A 17,489-nucleotide genomic window follows, 5' to 3' on the forward strand; every position below is an offset into this window, starting at 1 on the left:
TTGGTGATCGGGGATGGTAGTTGGGCTTTCGAAAATGTAGATTATGTATCTTTTTTAGCAGTGACATGAGACTCGAAAATTAATTTGATGTTTTTGTTAATATTAATCACTTCCATATGCATAGTTATCTTATATTTCTTGAGTCCTTCTTTTTTCCCAAAATCGACCATTTTCCATCGTCCTCGACAAAGAAACACGTTTAAAGTTTAAAGCGATAAAATGATATTGCAGACGGCATTTCTGTCCTGCAGGCGTCGCAAGAATCTTCCCAATGCACCGTTTACGCGATATTTTAATATTTCGTAGGTTGTCGCCAAGTAAATCCTCGTCGCGATAAGATCCGCCAGGAATCTTACTCCCGCTGAACATCCGCTGGTTATAAGAAATGTTTTGAAATTTATGAGGTGATGCGAAGGTTCGATGAATCGAACGCCTCTACTTCTTTTTTAAAATAACAGAATCGACGGCGAAGGGGCTGACGACCTCGTAAAGCTCGCGATAAAGACGCTCGCTGACAAAAATTGTTCTCAGAAAAATACGAGGAAAATGCCGCCGTGAACATCGCAAATCTTCTCTATTCCTGGAATTTTCATCGCTTTAAATTAACTTAAGCGTCGGGAAACTCCTGTCTTTGTGCTTTAATATTAATGGAGACTGGAAACTGGTTTCTTTCGGCGCGATTGAACGCGATAGAACGCCTGACGTTGATTAGGTATGGCGACTACAAAATAAGAAGATGAAAACGTAGGATGTGAGAAGCTTTCACGGTTTGCTTCTCCTTAGTTGACGTTGACCGAAGCTTTACCCGGCAGGGTCACTCGTCAAATAATTTATAATTGAAAAAAGTAGATATGATTGTGACCAAAATGAAGAGACGAATCAACATATATTTTCGAATGTGCATTATACAAAATGCAACGGACAAAATTGAGAGGAAAGCTTAACCCTTTGCACTCTGAGTTATATTTCAATTTCGTTACCAGCAGTTTCCAACGCTTTCAAGTGTTTTATTTGAAATTTACTTTAACTAAAAAGAAATTAGGCAATTTAAATAACACTGCCTTTGTGATAATTGACTGTCTCTTTTACTCTAGAAGACAATACTCTAATCAAGGTAACCGCGTCTCCAAACTCCCGCAAATTTTACTGTCATTGTTTTCTCAAAAATTTGTTTACTACTTCCGGTGCTCCAAATTAAATTCTGATTGGACAGAACTTGTTCAGAATCGCTTAAATTTTCCTTTTTGTTGAATGTTCAGTACAAAACTTATGAAAAAAAAAAACAGAATTGCATTATATACTGCATTCTAAACTGGTACGGTTTCGTGTCGGATGAACGTTAACGTCGAAAGTGAATAACATTTTAATGACATTTCTGTCTGACGCAGAGATTCGAAAGAGCCCGAAAGGTCATGATGTCGGTAATAATTTGATTATGCGTCTGCTTTATGAACACGATATCCGAATACAATTTAGCCATTGTCGCGACGTCACAAATTCAAGCGTAAACTGAAATTGGTCGGCTTCCGTGTCCTCTAGTGGAGTTTTCAACGAAACGGGAACAATAGCGACAAGTTCTGCGAAACGATAATTACAAGTTTGCTTTAATATATTGAATCACTTTATAGCACAATAGACCATTATAATTAATCTAAATTTTCAACTTTCCAGAAAATTCGTGACGGATAATACGACTCCATTAATAAATTTGTATATACAAATATATAATAGAGCGATTTTTACTATTGGAATAAATTTTAAGTGATAAATGGGATACTATGTCTGCCGGTACAAATGAATAAAATTTCTCGTTCTACGAATGGTTTTTGCAAACCACGTCTTTCTGTTAATACTTTTGAATGATGTTTATATTCTTGTACAGAGCTGAATTGAAAATTAATTTTGTCGATATTACCGATATTTTTATATAAAAATAAATACAATTTAATAAATCTTAGTTTCCATTTCGAAGATTTTGGAATTAATGCAAAATGGCAAATTTATCCGTGGTATTAATGATAATAAAAATTTCAAGAAACTTCAGCCCTGGATGATTTGACAATGACACGATGAGTATTATTTAAAAAATGTCATGACATATTAATACTCGTATTGTATACATTATAAAAGCCTAATTCAAACCATCTTATTATTATGTGTAATTTATGAAAAAAGTTTAATTCGAGTCATCTTATTAATGTCTGTAGTTTATGAAAAATCTTCGATTAGCAAAGTAGTGACAAATTCCTCTATGTAATTTAATTAATTGTGAAAAAGTACACAGATTTCTCAGGTAATATAGTTCAATCTAACGAACAAAAAGTGAACACTGATTCGCTGTTCGCGGAGGCGATGCAATAACGATCCGACGACACTGCAAATTTCTTGCAACGGTCAGGTGCAGTCAGTTGACAATGTCGATGAACTTATATTTCGATACTAGGCAGAGTTCTCGGATACGACTGAATGCAAAATGCATCGTTGCATAACGCGGTGCATCGCAGAACGTCCCTCGAATCACGTGTACGACGTTTCATTTAACTCTAGAATTATAATGCGCTTGCATTTTCATGAAATTCTCATCTCTTATTCGAGAATGGAACGAAGACAACAAAATTTGCTGCTTTGATCTTCATTAGCCAAATGAAAACAAGACTTGTTATTTTCTTTCATCGCGAGAGTGATTAATCGGTGCTATTATAAAAGTATCGATAATAATGTTCAACGTATCGACAATCGTACTTTCTAATAAAGTTTTTGAATAAGATTGTGTCTTACTAATTTGTTTTATTGTACGAAACATCACATCAGAGGTGACTTAAGGGAGGAGACTCAAGAAAAATGAAAAAAAAAAAGAAACGCATTTTTCTCGAACTACTTATTTCAAATTTGCTTATTTGCTTATTTGCTTATTTATTCTATATTCACAACACAATTTGCATCTAAAAACATCTTTTTTGTATAGACGGTGTTTTCGTGAATTTCTAATATTTTGTTTACTACATTTAGGTTCAAACCTTTTCTACAACGATTAACAATAGAAATCTTTTTGAATATTTACTCTGAGACAACTTCAACAACCGTTAGACGTTACGCAAATTTGCGTTTCAAAGAACCAATGAATTTTAATATAAACATTTTTTTTCCGTAATTTCAATTACGTATATAACCATGTACAAAATTTCAAATAATTTTATTGAACCATTTGATCACAATAAATTCCCGAATAAAGTATTACTTTCAGCGTTTTACTAGAGTCTCCTTCCCTTAAGAGTTTCATGGACAAATTAAAGCAGATTAGCTTTTGTCAAAAGCGAGTGTACAGAGCAAAGGATTAAAGAGAACAACGGTGAAACGAATTTCCGAATGTGTATCGCAGAATCATAGTTTAATCGCGAACGAAGAGGGCGTAGAGCACGGAATTGCCGTGAAACTAACGGAATCGTTTAGTCGGCGTGGTTCGTCGACACGTCACGAAAATCGAGCGTTAGCGTAATTAAGTAATTAAACCTCGCGGGTGAAATCGGACCGTGCCTTTCCCATTCAATGTGTCGCGCGCACTGAAAACCGGCACGAAAACTGTACGTTTCAGCCCGGCGGCGAGTCTGTCACCGTGCACGCTCCGCTACTCTGTGATCGTTCGTAAACATTTGCGGAGCACAATGTGTCCAACTGACAAAAGGAGCTTGCACTACAGCTCCCGTATAAAAGCATTAATTACGGCCGCTTTTGTCTACGTGCAAAAGGCACGCTTTGAGCGTCATTTTGATACGTGACATTCGATTTTACGAACGTTACCCGTTTTGTCATGTTTAAATCGCATTTCTGCCCGCCCGTTGTATGTCTGTGCGCGCGACTGTATGAAACACACTGAATGCTATACGAGTGAACTCGTTCCTTCGAACAGTTCGGGAAACATTCGATCGTGTTTTCTTTTCAACCGGATTGTTTATGGTAATCAAATAATCGCTTAAATTACTGCGCACAGGACACATTCAACGGTGAACTTGTATAATATAGTGTTGCATATTAGTCAATTCAATTTTCAATTGATTCGTTCGATCAATTCGAATTTTAGTTTCAATTACAATTAACTTCGATTGCAACTGAAAAGTGAGATTTTAATTGCAGTTAACCTTTGATCGCGATTGAAAAACGAGACAATTGCGGTGTACTCTGTCTTAGAGGCGCACAGGCTCTAGCTTCTAGCTTCTGTTACAAGGTACAAGAAAAATAATATGTTTCCGCGTAAAACAAATATCAGTAGCTACGAAACCGCTGAACAATCTCTCCTGCACCATACTTACTTTTTAAAACCACTCGCAGTACATCTAAAACATTTTTTTGTGTCGTAGAAAATAATAAAGTTAAATAGGCATCTTTTCAACGATGAAACACCATGTATGTGAATCACCAAAAAAAATTAATATTCCTACCAGCCTGTGAAGTTTGATAATATTGATAAACACGCATTGAAAAATTCAATTTCGCTTTGCAATTTTTCTATTAAGAATCGTATAGACGATTCGAAACCCTTGAAAAGGTCTAAACCTATGGTAAAGATTTCGCGTCGAGAAGAGACTTCGACTAGTCGAGTTAGCTTTAAAGAAAATTACCGTACAGGTATGAAGGAAAAACACCTTGAAGGGTGACAAAGAGTGGAACGTTGTTTTCCAAAGAAAGCAGCATGAATGTCACTTGGTAATCTTACAATAAACCAATGCACTTGTAGCGGGTCAGTCGTCTCGCACACGGCTGCCATCGGCTAATCCCTTTGATCCGTTAAGTACACAGATGGTTCCAGTCGGTCTGTTACCGAAAAAGTGCCCACAGATTAGCTTACGAGCGGTAACTTGGAGATTACGACATCGACGATATCGCCAACTCCAGTTATTAGCGCATCGTGAAACGAAAGAAATTTGATCGAAACAAGTATAAACAGACGATTAACAATTTGATTCGTTTAGATAAAATTACGTTTCAACAAAAAAATATTCGAATTTGTTTCGTTTACTTTTTCGATGATGGCATATTCGTTCGAACAAATAAAATTAATAAAAAATAATACGAACAAGCATACAGTCTTATAATGTTATTCCCACAACGATATTATTCGTTACACGTTTCGTGTCGAATCGTATAAAAAATACGTGCGTGTACCAGTATAGAAGCCGTTTTACGGTTAACGAATCGGTACATGGTTATTTATGAAAAGGTTCATCCGAAAAATCTAGACGCAACCCCTGAAATTCAACAAGTGCCTCTGAAAGTCGAGCGAGAAAGGATAAACGAGTGAGCGAGCAACAACATCCAACCTCTATTACGTGCGTGACGCGACTGATCTCCCGCGCGGGGAGTAGGGAGACGACGGTTCCGAAAGCGTTGAGTGGGGGTAGACGGTCGGTCGTGTTCGATAGAGTTCGCGAATCGTCGGCCGCGCTCGGCTTCTGGTTTCTCCCGCGGCCGCATAAGCGGTGTCAGCGTGTGCGCAGACCGGCTGCGCAGCAGGCGTGTGCGTTGTCCAGATTCTTTGTGCCATTCCTGGCATACCAAAAACAAGAGTGGTGACTGCGCTCGTATTTACCGGGGTGCAGCGTTGCGCGCTAATATTACTGTGCGAATTTTCCCGGTGGTGTAAAAGGCTCCGCGCGCGCGCGACGCCACGTCAGCTCGCCCAGTGGTAAGTACATTAAAGAATATAGTGTCGAAACGTCCTCGAAAGAGCGCGTCTACTCGTCCACGCCCGTGTGTCCCAGCGGCGTCGTCCCACACAGGGGCCGCGCACGAAACGGATTCGACAGCAGCGACGACGGCGATATACACACCGTCGGACACAGACAGACGGACAGACGGACGAAAAGGAGCGAGACAGATGGAGCGATAGACGCTCCGCGAAAGAAAGAGACGTGACGACGTACCAACCGTGCGATAAAGAGAAATATTAGGAGGAAAAGAGAAGATACAGGCGAACCGACTGCGTGAACGCGTGTACGGTTACGAGAACGTGTACGAGTGCCGAGGTTATACGGTCGCGACTGTGCTACGAATCGGTAAAAGATACTACCGATTCCTCCTATATTCCTCATGTGTCGTGATCGTCGGGTTCGTATTTCCGGTGACCGTGATGTTCGCATTGCTAGCCCCGTGTTGCTGCTAGTGGTGCTGCTCCTACTACCACTCGGGGGGAAAGAGAGAGGGAGCATGTATGCGTGAGGGAGCGAGAAAGGATAGGAGAAAGATAAGAAGGAGAGGGAGCGAATGAAAGAGAGATGAAACGATAGCGGGATCAGTTTGATAAACGAAGAGCTCGAGTCGTGCCGGTCTATCGCATCTACCGTGGAGTTTGGTGGTGCATCGGTGCATCCGTCTTTGTCCGATTGTCGCGTGTTTACGAGCGTTGTGTCAGCTGTGTGTCAAGAGAACGCGACGTCGCGTGAATGTGTTAGAGAGAAGCGTGTGCAGTCACTCTGGCAACGTGTACGACTCGGCGTACACCGTACAGTGTACAGCGTATACCACGGACTCGTCGAGGAGGTTAGGACGAAGCGTGATCGGTGTGCCGGTGGTGGTGGGCTGCGTGCGTTTCCCCGACGGAGAGCGCGCCACGACAGAAACGTGTGCCTCTGCCTAGTGCCAGCGTGCCAGCCCGCTCGCTCACCCGCTTCTGGTGAGATTCGTATGGTGAATTATTGATCCGCGGCGGCGTGTGCGTGCGGAAAAACCGCGCGAGTAAAAGAGACGAATTCGCGGAGGATAGGAAAAAGAGTCGGACGAAGGAAACGGAGGAAACGTTAAGAGATACATACGTACTATATAGTACCGGCTTGGCGTACCGGTGTCGTTGTTTTCAAAACTGTGCGCGCGCGAACACGCACTTCGTCCGCGGCCGCGACGATACATAACACGAACTCGTACTTGTTCTCCGGTTTGGAGGTGGAGCGTCGGTGCCAGCGACGGATTTTCTTTCTCCTAGCCAGGACCAAACCAAGTGTTCGCACGTACTCCGTTCCTCTCGACTTTGTACGTGCGTCGACGTACTACCTACATACGCGTCTGTCTTTCTCCCCTTTCCTGTCATTCTCGCGCGATCTCTTTCTCTTTCTCTTTCTCTTTCGCTCTCTACCTCTGCCTCCGTTCCCCGCTCTTTCTCCGCTCGGTACTCGCGTGTTATATGTGTGTGTGCGTTTCTCTCCGTCTCACTCTGGCCGCGTTACCGTCGCCGCGTGTGCGTCAACAAAACTAAACGCGGGAAAAGCTCCGCGCGAAATATATCCGCGGGGAATGTAGACGGTGTTTAGCGCGTTACGCGGTGCGTTTTCGATGCTCGGCCAGTGAGTGCCCAGTGCAGAGATACGGGAACGGATATTTCGACCATCGGACCGAGAAAAGTTTTTGAGCGGGAAGCGTTGTCGTCGTCGTAAGACGACGGCGACCACGATCGCGACGACGACACCCATCACGATAAACCTTCGAGGAACTTAAACACGCCACGCTGGTGTTGTCTTTCTCGCGCTCTTTCGCCTCTTGATAATCCAGGACAAGCAAACCCTTCCTTCGCCGCCGCGACTTGGATGGATACTGTGCATTATTTCTGGAGTGAGTTTCTCTTTTAATCGTGTGCCTGTGTTGCGAATGTACGCTTGCATGCGACACTGTGTGGGTTACCTCTCCGGGCTTGTGTACGCGTATGTGTTTGTGCGACGAGTGGCTTTGTAACACGCGGTACCGCGCCGCTGTTGTTTTTATCGTGCTCTCTTGGCTAGGCATCAGGTTTGCCGGATTCAAGTTTTTATTCTGAGCTAAACGATCCGCGGATAAAACCAATCAATTTTAAAATTCTTTTTCAATTTTACCATTCGGTTTACCATTTACATATGGGAAGCTAATGACTATAAATACGCGAACTTGATAAATAGAACGAAAACAGTGACGATTGTTGTCTCAAGCAGATCGAAAAGATTGTCAACAGAGTCGCATGCAAGCGTCCATACACTCAGAGGGTTAAATGTATCGAATGGAAAGCTCAAGATCCAGTCGCAGATGATCTTGCTTCGAGAATCATATCAAATTTTTAAAGCGAAAACGTTCTACGGATCCCTTCCACGCACGAGTCGCCAAGCAGACGACGGTTTTTCAAAGATGATTTCGAAAAAGATTTAAACGATTTATAAAAACATCCTAGGTGCACCGCGAAACTGTACCATGCATAGAAAATGCGCTTCACGGTTGATTTTTATGGTGATAAATGAAACCAAACGGAGATCCGACACAAACTGGTTTTGCTTTGAATTCGTACAAAGTATTGCGCATATAACAATCCAAGAAACTACTTCTCTCAAAGGGAAATGTTGCGAGGAGATCATCGTTATTTTCGTGCAAATAATTTTAGCACAATGAACATCGAATGTATTTTCTCGCACCGTGCAAAACCGAAAAAAGTCAGATTTCTCGCATTTGAAGTCGAGGAAGAGAATCCGACGACCCTGCTAGGCGTCGTCGCCGTCGGGACGCGCGGCTGTGGACAGTTTACGATTATCTTTTTAATTTTGCGAACCTATTCTTTGGAGATACTATCTTTCCTTAGTTCCTAGTCGAACGAATATTTCCTTGAAAGCGCATCTGGGAATATTGGTTGCTTAACCGTGGTTGTTTACATCGTTAAAACTTTTTTCCTCGGCTGGTAAAAAAAGACGTCGAAAAACAAGCCAAGCCGAACGTGACTTCTCGGAAATGTACCGTGTAACACGATTTGTTTAGCCACAAACGAATCTTGTACGCTGGAACGTGCACGGTTGCCGAGGAACATCACGAAAATATTCGAGTGACAGTGATTTTAGCACAATGACGTTATCGTAGTAGGTTATCGAGAATAATTCCAGGGTAACACGGTAACACGCTGTTACATAAATTTGATCGGATACTTGTTCTGTTATCGTAGCTGGTAAGCGGTAGAGCCAGGTACGCCGTTCGTGTAAAAGATTGTTGCTGTTGATTGCGTATTTCGGGTCAGTTTATTCGCAGACTTCTGTCATCGACGCGTTCGTATTTCAATTAGATACCACTCGCCGTGTCTAGCCTCTGCGTAAGCTCCAACGTGACTACAGAAAACGCGTACAATGCCAACGTTTTCGCGGTGTTATTATCGAGGAGTAGATTTATTACAATCTTTATCGTACATCGGAGCGTGACTCATGGATGGTTGTAATGAAGTTTTTTTTAAAAAAAGGTTACGCAGAAGTAGACGAGTTTGTAAAGTAGTACGTAAATACCGAGAGAAAATGTTGCAACGTTCGGATTCCGTTTCTGGGCTTCCATTCGAATTTTTGGGTACAATTTACCGCGAGAAAAATTCTCTTGTCGACCCAAATACCGAATCATAGCGGCAACGTGACTTCCTTCTACTGTTTGCTCGGTTTTACCACTACCCGATCCAATATGAATTTCTAAACCAGCACGGAACAAACTTGTTATATTATCGATAACTGTTTGACGCAAAGCCAATAGTGTTCTTTGCGTTTCGATTTATTTTCAGTTTGATAATGGCTATTACCGTTACTTATCTGGCGCGTTCACGCATGAAATAAGAGTAACGCATGCAATCGAAGCATTGGAAGCCATTTTCTTTTTTGAGCTATCGCGTTTTACCAGTGAATAGTATGTTGCAACGGCGGATACCGGTTCGAATTTAACGTAAATTTTATTCTACCTCAAAGGATCTTGGGGTTGCGTGGATTAAAAGCCATCTCTTTCGCTGCACCTGTACTTTGCGATTTTTTCAATTTCTAAAATATTTTCAAACGTTCTTTCAATCAAACATAGTACATACACACTACAAAATAAAACTCTATTGTTAGTTTTTAGATTTTACAATTAATATGCGCGTTACTACTTTAAAAACTTTATAATTCTTGGACATTGAAAGACGTTTGTTTTAAGGGGCGGTTGGAGGAGGTTGAATATAAGAATCTCTTTACAGTTTTTCAGCTTTACTAAATTAATATATCGTAGCAGCACGACGTATCTAATTGTTATTAAATGGAAATTCGAACACAGAACTGTAATTTGTTAAAACCGAGAGTGCATATTACATCAACGTTTGAAGAATGAGGCAATATGTTACTTCTTAAACTTTCGAAAATTAATAGGTACATTACTACGTTAAAAGTTTTCAATTTTAAGTCATTGAAAAAGTTATTTCCTCAGGAACGGGGGAGGGGGTGTGTGTGTGTAAAAGCGACAGAATTTCTTTATATCCTCTAAATTTTATTAAATTAATATATTGCAGCTGCATGGCAGCGACATCTAATTGTTATTAAGTGGAAATTCGAACACTTAACTCTAACTTTTCAAAGCCAAGATGGCCCGTTGCATCAACGTTTATCAACGTTCGCAAACTAAAACATGAATTGCACCAAATTGCATTGAATTTTTTAAAGAAATTATTGGAAACGTCAACTTTGAACTTTCTATGTTTACGTTTCTCAAGCTACAAACATTTTTCTTAGTATAAGTAATTAATTTTGTTAGGGTAATACGTCGTTGTACAAGGTGTGTACAAAAGAACGCATGACTGTTTTAAAAATTCAACAAAATATTTTAAATCAGAATGTTTAACATGGAATAACATGAAAATTGAAAGAAATAGATCATATTAGTAAGAATTGCGCGAATTTTTTAGCAAATTGTACAGCTAACTGTTGAAGTCTCTTATGAAAACTTTTTATTCCTAGAAAACAAAGTAGCACGGATATTAGAAAGTAGAAAAGTTCAAGGATCACATTAACTAAAGTATTTAATATAACATTTATATTCATCGGAAATAGTGGAATTAAAAATAGCTCATCTACGTTCCTTTTATTAAGCTGTTTGAATGTACTTACTTACACTACACATTCTCAGAAATTGATTAACTGTCAGGAGACATTCAGGAGCTTTGAAGTGTTCAGGCGGGGCATGACGCAAAAACTGTTGGGAGATAGTAATATAGTAATATTTCACCGCAGATTTTTTAGCACATAAAGGTTTCGAAACTTGGTTCTCGACGAAAGTGTAAAAATAAAATCAATTTTTTTGTTATCTTCAAACTAGACGGAACACCTAATCACTACGCGGCGTTGAAATTAAAAACGGGAGCTGGTTAAAATTCGTTAGTTGGGCTTGTAGCGTGCGATAGGCATCGAAGTTTTAACTGGCCGGATAAAATCTGGGGTTCCGTTCAGGGAAAAGGATCTCGGTTAAGCAGCAGGTGCAACGTGTGTTTCTTCGAGCCTGTTCCGCCCTCCTCGTTCCTGTTGGCCGAACAGCTCGTTTTTCTTCCGAGGAGCAAAGCGTTGCATGCACACGGAACCGGTAGCGGCGGTAATCGGTAATCGATGAATTCGATATTCATATCACCTTCGCTAAACCCGTATTCACTTTCTACGCCCGATATCGGCCTTTTATCGTCTCGTCTTATCGACTAGTCAAATATTGGAACTCGGATAACGTCTTTTTCTCTTTTGCTAATCTCGCATCTTTATTCGCCGAAGACTTTTAATCCTACACCTACCGAAGCCGTCGTTCGACGCGTATCTATCATAAATACTGCAATATCTGTTTAATTACACTGAGAAGAGCCAACGCAACTCTTCAATGTGCAACCAGTTCCCTATTCTGATAATTGTCACCGGAAATTACTGTAAAGCTTTGTTAGTGACTGAGCAATTTACAAAATAAATGAAAATACATGGGTCGAATTGACTGGCTTGATAGTTCTTGTGTTAACATCTAAGCAATGTGTCATATGAACAGAGCGTAGACGATCGAAAGCTTTTGAAAATCTGTGGGAAGGGGTATACTCATATTTTAGCAAATGGGAAATTGACCGATTCGTCTCGCGATCTTAACCACTTGTGCTACGAACAACGTGCATCACACGTGATAGCTTCTCCATGCCAAGCCTGGAAGCGACACGCACGTTGCGTGTGACTTCTTCCTCGGTTCGCAATAAACTCATGCGTCTTCCAGGGGGCAGAATTTCATATTGATGATGTATGATGAATAAAATCAACTTGGTTAACGTTTAATTTTATTGATTAGAAAGGTAACATTTTTATTCATTTATTATCTCCTTGCACTACGCTGAAACTCGGGAAAAGCCTCGCCAAACCCGTGCGCCCGAATGGCTGCACTAAATTCTACGAGCCTGACTCGTGGTTTTCAAGTTTGACCTAAAATTTTCATGTCAGACTCGTGAAGATAGCGCAAAGGGTTATGAAATATTACACTCTACAGGCCGCGTCCAAATTTTTATTGATATACGTGTAACGAATAAAAAAGTATTCACACTTTACTTGTTCACGAACGTTTTCTAATATCACGAACGTGCTTCTAACATCTAACAAGAAAAAATTGGTGAACCGATATACATAAACAAAATCTGATATTTGACGTATGTAAAGTATACGTGGAAACGGTTGCAACAATATCGTATTAGACGATTAGTCTAATAGGGATAATTATATAGAAGGATTAGATAATTAGTATTAGAGTTAAATTGTGTTTTCTTAAGAAATGTCTGTTTGAAAACATATAACGTTTTTTCAACATTTCAAATGGTTTCAAAGATATTACCAAAAATAGGAGAAATTAGAATTTCTTCGTGATAACGTTGACACCTTTAAAGTTGTTTTTAACGCCGATAAAAAATAGCCATGCGATTAGATTCACATGTACATCAATTTTACAAAACTGCATTTTTTGTAGCGTTGTAGTTCACGGTAAGGGTCCTCCACTTGCAAAACTTGGAATTCCCTAAAAGAAACGTAGCGAGACCACTATAGTTGCAGGGAACTTGGTTAGGTATCGTGCACTTATCGAGGTAACCGATCCAACGTTTATCTCCACTTACACAATATTGCCTCTGTACCTATGCTTGGTCTCTCGGGTCAGTCTCTCGTCAAGGATCTGTTTTTGTTTGAAATCGAAGTCACGGCACTTGTTGCTAAGCGATCATCTCTTCCATTCTATCGGTACAGTGCAACGAACAATGTTTGCCAACACCTATCCAAGCTGCTATTTGTTTCTGCAAGGCTTCTTAGTATTTTTAATCTGTTACACATCGGACTAAGTTATGCGCTGCGTATTGAAATGATTAATTTTAAAGTATTTTAAACAAAGAAGGATAAACAAATGTTATTAGTAACAGAATGGGCAAAGAATCCAACGAGTATATCGAATATTTATTTAAATCGATTAACGATAGACAATATCATTATACGTACGTTGTTCTGCAATTCAATTTTATGAAATGTACTTATGTGTAGGAATTTAACCTTCTGGCATAACTTAAAGACGAGTAACAGAATTTCACAAACATATACAAGAAACAGACGCAGCGTATATAGAAAACAAAAAAAGTGTAAATGACAAAAACATAACCCAGGTCTTATTATTCCTCGAAAACATAAATGTATATCGCACTTTGTAATTATGTTCAAAACAATTTCATATAGTTCTTTACTCAATGTATTTACAATTATACTCGAGTACAATAATGTAAAATTATAATTTAGATATGTTCAATCTTTATGGTCGCTAATGACCTTGATGTTAATGCGACCCGTATAAATAAATAATTTAAAACAAAAAAAAAAGTGTAAATGGACGTAAATTTGGTTACAAGGCACCTCTTACGTATGCTTACGCGTAATAGTAAGAGTGACCTATCCGAGTAACATGTCAAATTTGAACTTATTACTTGTTCCTACATAAAGACCACTTTCATAATCAGCAGAACGTACATTTACAAACGTTAGCACTAGTTGTTAGATATACCACAAAATTTTACATTTCACCCTCCATCGTCCAATGAAAAACATAGAACGTTTCTTCATCGACGACAAACATGTTTTACTTATACGTATAGTATATTTTATTTTTATAGAAACCAATGGGTAAGCGAGACTGCAGGGCGATTTTCAGTGCGAGCGTATACGTCAGTCTCCGCTCAGGGTTCACCGTTGCTTCGTCGGCAATTTTCGAATCTTCTCTGTTGGCGTGTAAGCACAGATCGGTTTCGAATTCGTGTTCGTCGAATTCGAGAGCGTGCAACAAATGGGCTCGTTTGTACCCCACCGCGTACGCTCGGCCGATTTTTCTCCTTTTTCCCCGGTAATTCGACTTGCTTTTGTTTAATGACTGAGTGATCGTATCTCAGTACTCGTGACAGGAGCTAGACTCATTAAACCAAGGCTTCTTTGCGATATAAATAGGACTTCTTGTCCCGTTGCACTACGGAAGAAGCAAATAGATTATCACGCGTACGGACGGCCCTCCGTCGGACTTCTCCGCTCTCTTCTTTCCCTTTCTGCTTCTCTCGTTTTGCCTTTTGCCAGTCTCTCTCGCCTCCCACCCCTTCCTCTCCTCTCTCTCTTCTCATTGGTTTTCTTTTGCCGCGTTAGTGCGGCTCGAGCCCGCTACGCGCATGACTTTCTATTTGGCGTAGACGGTGCCAAATTGTCAAGTAACTAAAATTACCTACGAAGGTGTACGCGTCTCTTTCTCTTTTTTACCTTTTGACGTCTTCCTCTAGAGTTACTCCTGCTCTTTTTTCTTTCTTCCGGTGGCTCTTCACTCCCTCGAATAGCAACGTTCGTCACGTCGCGTTGAACTTTCCGCCTCTGGTCCGTTGCGGAAATCGCGCGGAATCGATAGCACCGACCGATTCGAGTGCTGCTACGTCGACGATTTAACCCCTTTCGTTGTTCAGACTACACGGCACACCGGCGACACAAAAAATAACAAACTGGTTACCACGCGGATAGAACCTTTAACTCTTGCTTTTATTAAACTATTATAGTACACGGGGTTTGCTTGTAGGCGTAGAAATTCATTCTGTGTCTTTATATTCGATCAAATGGAAATGTTTACTCGTCATTTTGTTACGTTAAAGTACCAACCTTCTAAGTTCTCGGCTAAGTCTCAATCTGATGGTCGTTGCAATTTATTTATATAATACGAAGTTCAGTAATCATAAAATTTTGATCGTTCTTATTCTAACAGATTACAGGTATAACAAGTAGCTGTAATAATTGTAGAAGAATGACAATAAGCAAAATATTACGCTGCATGTAATGTCCATCAGATGTGTATATTTTGAGGACTTGGAAATTTACTTTTTGCTATTTTATGTTAAAAAAAGTATTAAGATAAAGTAGTAAATAATAAGTAGTTCTCACTTGTTACACTTGATTTGGTCGCAATGCATATAGAAGTATTTAGAAGAAGAACCATAAATAATTAGCGAAGTTTCTAATGAATTTTTCGTGGTGTCTTTGCTGCGGTGCTGACGTCATATTTGTTTGACGAGGGTATAGGAAGTCCTCGCAAGTTGTAGCTCGGTCGCGCTCGGGCTGTTGCAGCTTGCGAGGGAGATATAGGAAACTCATCTGCTGATTGGTGTTTACATTGGGGACGACAATGAGATACAGCGAGGGAGAGTAGGAAACAGTGAGAGTGAGTTAGACACGTTTAACGTTTGATAGCCGTGCGTGTTTCAGGTCTATAAACATGTATCGAGCGTAATCTGAGATAACGCAGCAGCTCGCTTCGCGCCGATAGTTCTAGGAAACGGCGGGGATAATTTCGCTGCAGCTTGCGAGGACAAATTGGATAGAATATGTATACAGTCAAACCTGTCCAGGTGGCGATTTCGGGTTGCGACACTTAGAGAGGGAGGTACCGGAAATTTCATTGCGATTTAATCTTTTGAGTACCGTGTAAAAACGCATTAAGAAAATCGAGAAGGGTTAAAACTAGATTGCAGATCTTTATGCAAAATAAAATCTTCGCGAACGTGCCTACAAAAATTTAACCTAAACAGGAATTTATTTTATTCTGCAAATATTATAACATGAACTTTACTTTCAATCTTTTTTATATTCTTGGATATTGTTTGCATTTTGTAGATTCTTGCATATTCAAATTTCCTACAAATGCATAAAGATCCGCAGTCATTATTTTATTAATCTTTTCCTAATCGATTATGCAGGTGGTGGCGTCTTTTACGGACTTCAGGTTGCCTGGAATTTATTCTATGCAGAATTCTTGTTTCACAGAAATGTTTGCTCGCAAATCATTTTTTTCATTAGGTAATCCAAATCCAGAGAACAGACGTAACTAAATTTTTACTAGTTTAAAATAAATAAAGGCATCTTACGATTAATCCTATCGACAACGTAATCTCTGTTTGCGAAAAGAAGTCCGTTCACGCGTTGGGAACTCGAACCGTTAAGGGTCAATCAATAAAAGGATCAATTTTATTGAACGTTCGTTAATTAGTGGAAGCATTCGCATAAATGAATTTCGCTTAATGGTACGTGTGCAGGAGAAGGCTGGCGACTGCGACCATCCGGTAACACTAATAAAACCTACGCAAAAGGTCGTCGTTCCTTAGATCGATTTGTGAAAGGTCGAACGTTAAACCGAGAAAGATTTCATGCGGTGAAACCGGTGGGACCAGCCACTCGAAGAGAAGGCTGACTTCGATTGTCGTCTTTGGATTCCGAATAGCGAAATCGTCGACGGTGGTACGCCGAGAAACATATGTTTCCCTAATTAATTATGGTTTTGGGTTATCTTGATATCGATGAAACGTATAATAAGGTCCGAAAGAATACACCTATCCCTCAACATGCACGATACTTTTTTTAAACGGGTTTTACAATGAGAAATTCGTAAAAATAGAATCTGTTGAAGCAAAAATTTGTGCCGAGGAAAGAGGGGATTCCCCATTTTGGTTGTATCCAAATGGCATACATATTAATCAAGGCGGTCGATCTTTGGCAACAAGAAAGTGCATATCGTTTTGGGTTTTTTAATTGGAAATTTTTAAAATACATATTGAACGGTTTGTGATAAATGATTATAGTTTTCATAGCATTTTTACAATACGATTAAAGTGTTACATGAATTTTCATTTTTTGTTCTTCACTTGTATTTTATTTTTATTTTGACATTGACACAAATAAATTTAATTGAGTAACTAACTAAATTGTGCGCATTTTATATTTTTCTTTCAATACAAAAAGTTATGATTCTTCATCTTTTATATTGTATTTTGTATTTAGGAATCAATGATTTTGGTTGCAAGTTGGATAATATTATATACATATTATTTTTTAATGTATTTTCCATCGCACAACATGTGAAATTTATTTAATTAAACAAATTACGAAAGAAATGGCGAATAAAACGGACTGTTTTATAGAAACGTCTTGAATGTTCTTAGACGTGTGGTAAATATTAGAGAATTAGAGCATTCTCATTAATAAAACTAAACCCGTTTCTTCCAAGTATTGTGTAGTTACAAAGTTTGTGAGAAACTGTATTTAAATGCATCACCACCTCAACATGTTTATTACAACGATTTTTCAGTGGAACCTTCTTTGTATTATTTACGAGAATCAAACTATTATATTTTAAATAAATTTTGAATTTGATTTCTTCCA

At 39.5% G+C, this 17,489-nt stretch overlaps 1 protein-coding gene across 9 annotated transcripts in view; it reads left to right on the top strand.

The window, feature by feature from the left end:
- Positions 1-5,268: 5,268 nt before the first annotated feature.
- The window catches only part of LOC128881530 (protein scalloped), a 216,707-nt gene continuing 204,486 nt past the window's right edge, over positions 5,269-17,489 (top strand). For 3 of the 9 annotated variants that reach the window (XM_054132658.1, XM_054132656.1, XM_054132663.1), the window contains exon 1: positions 6,676-7,596. Coding sequence is in view for 1 of the 9 variants with exons in the window: in XM_054132663.1 (XP_053988638.1) it covers positions 7,572-7,596 (25 nt within the window). In the remaining 8 variants the exon portion in view is untranslated. The other 6 variants (XM_054132659.1, XM_054132660.1, XM_054132661.1 and 3 more) reach the window with 5 other exon arrangements.

Source organism: Hylaeus volcanicus, chromosome 8 (genome assembly GCF_026283585.1).
Source record: "Hylaeus volcanicus isolate JK05 chromosome 8, UHH_iyHylVolc1.0_haploid, whole genome shotgun sequence".
Classification (NCBI taxonomy): Eukaryota; Metazoa; Arthropoda; class Insecta; order Hymenoptera; family Colletidae; genus Hylaeus; species Hylaeus volcanicus.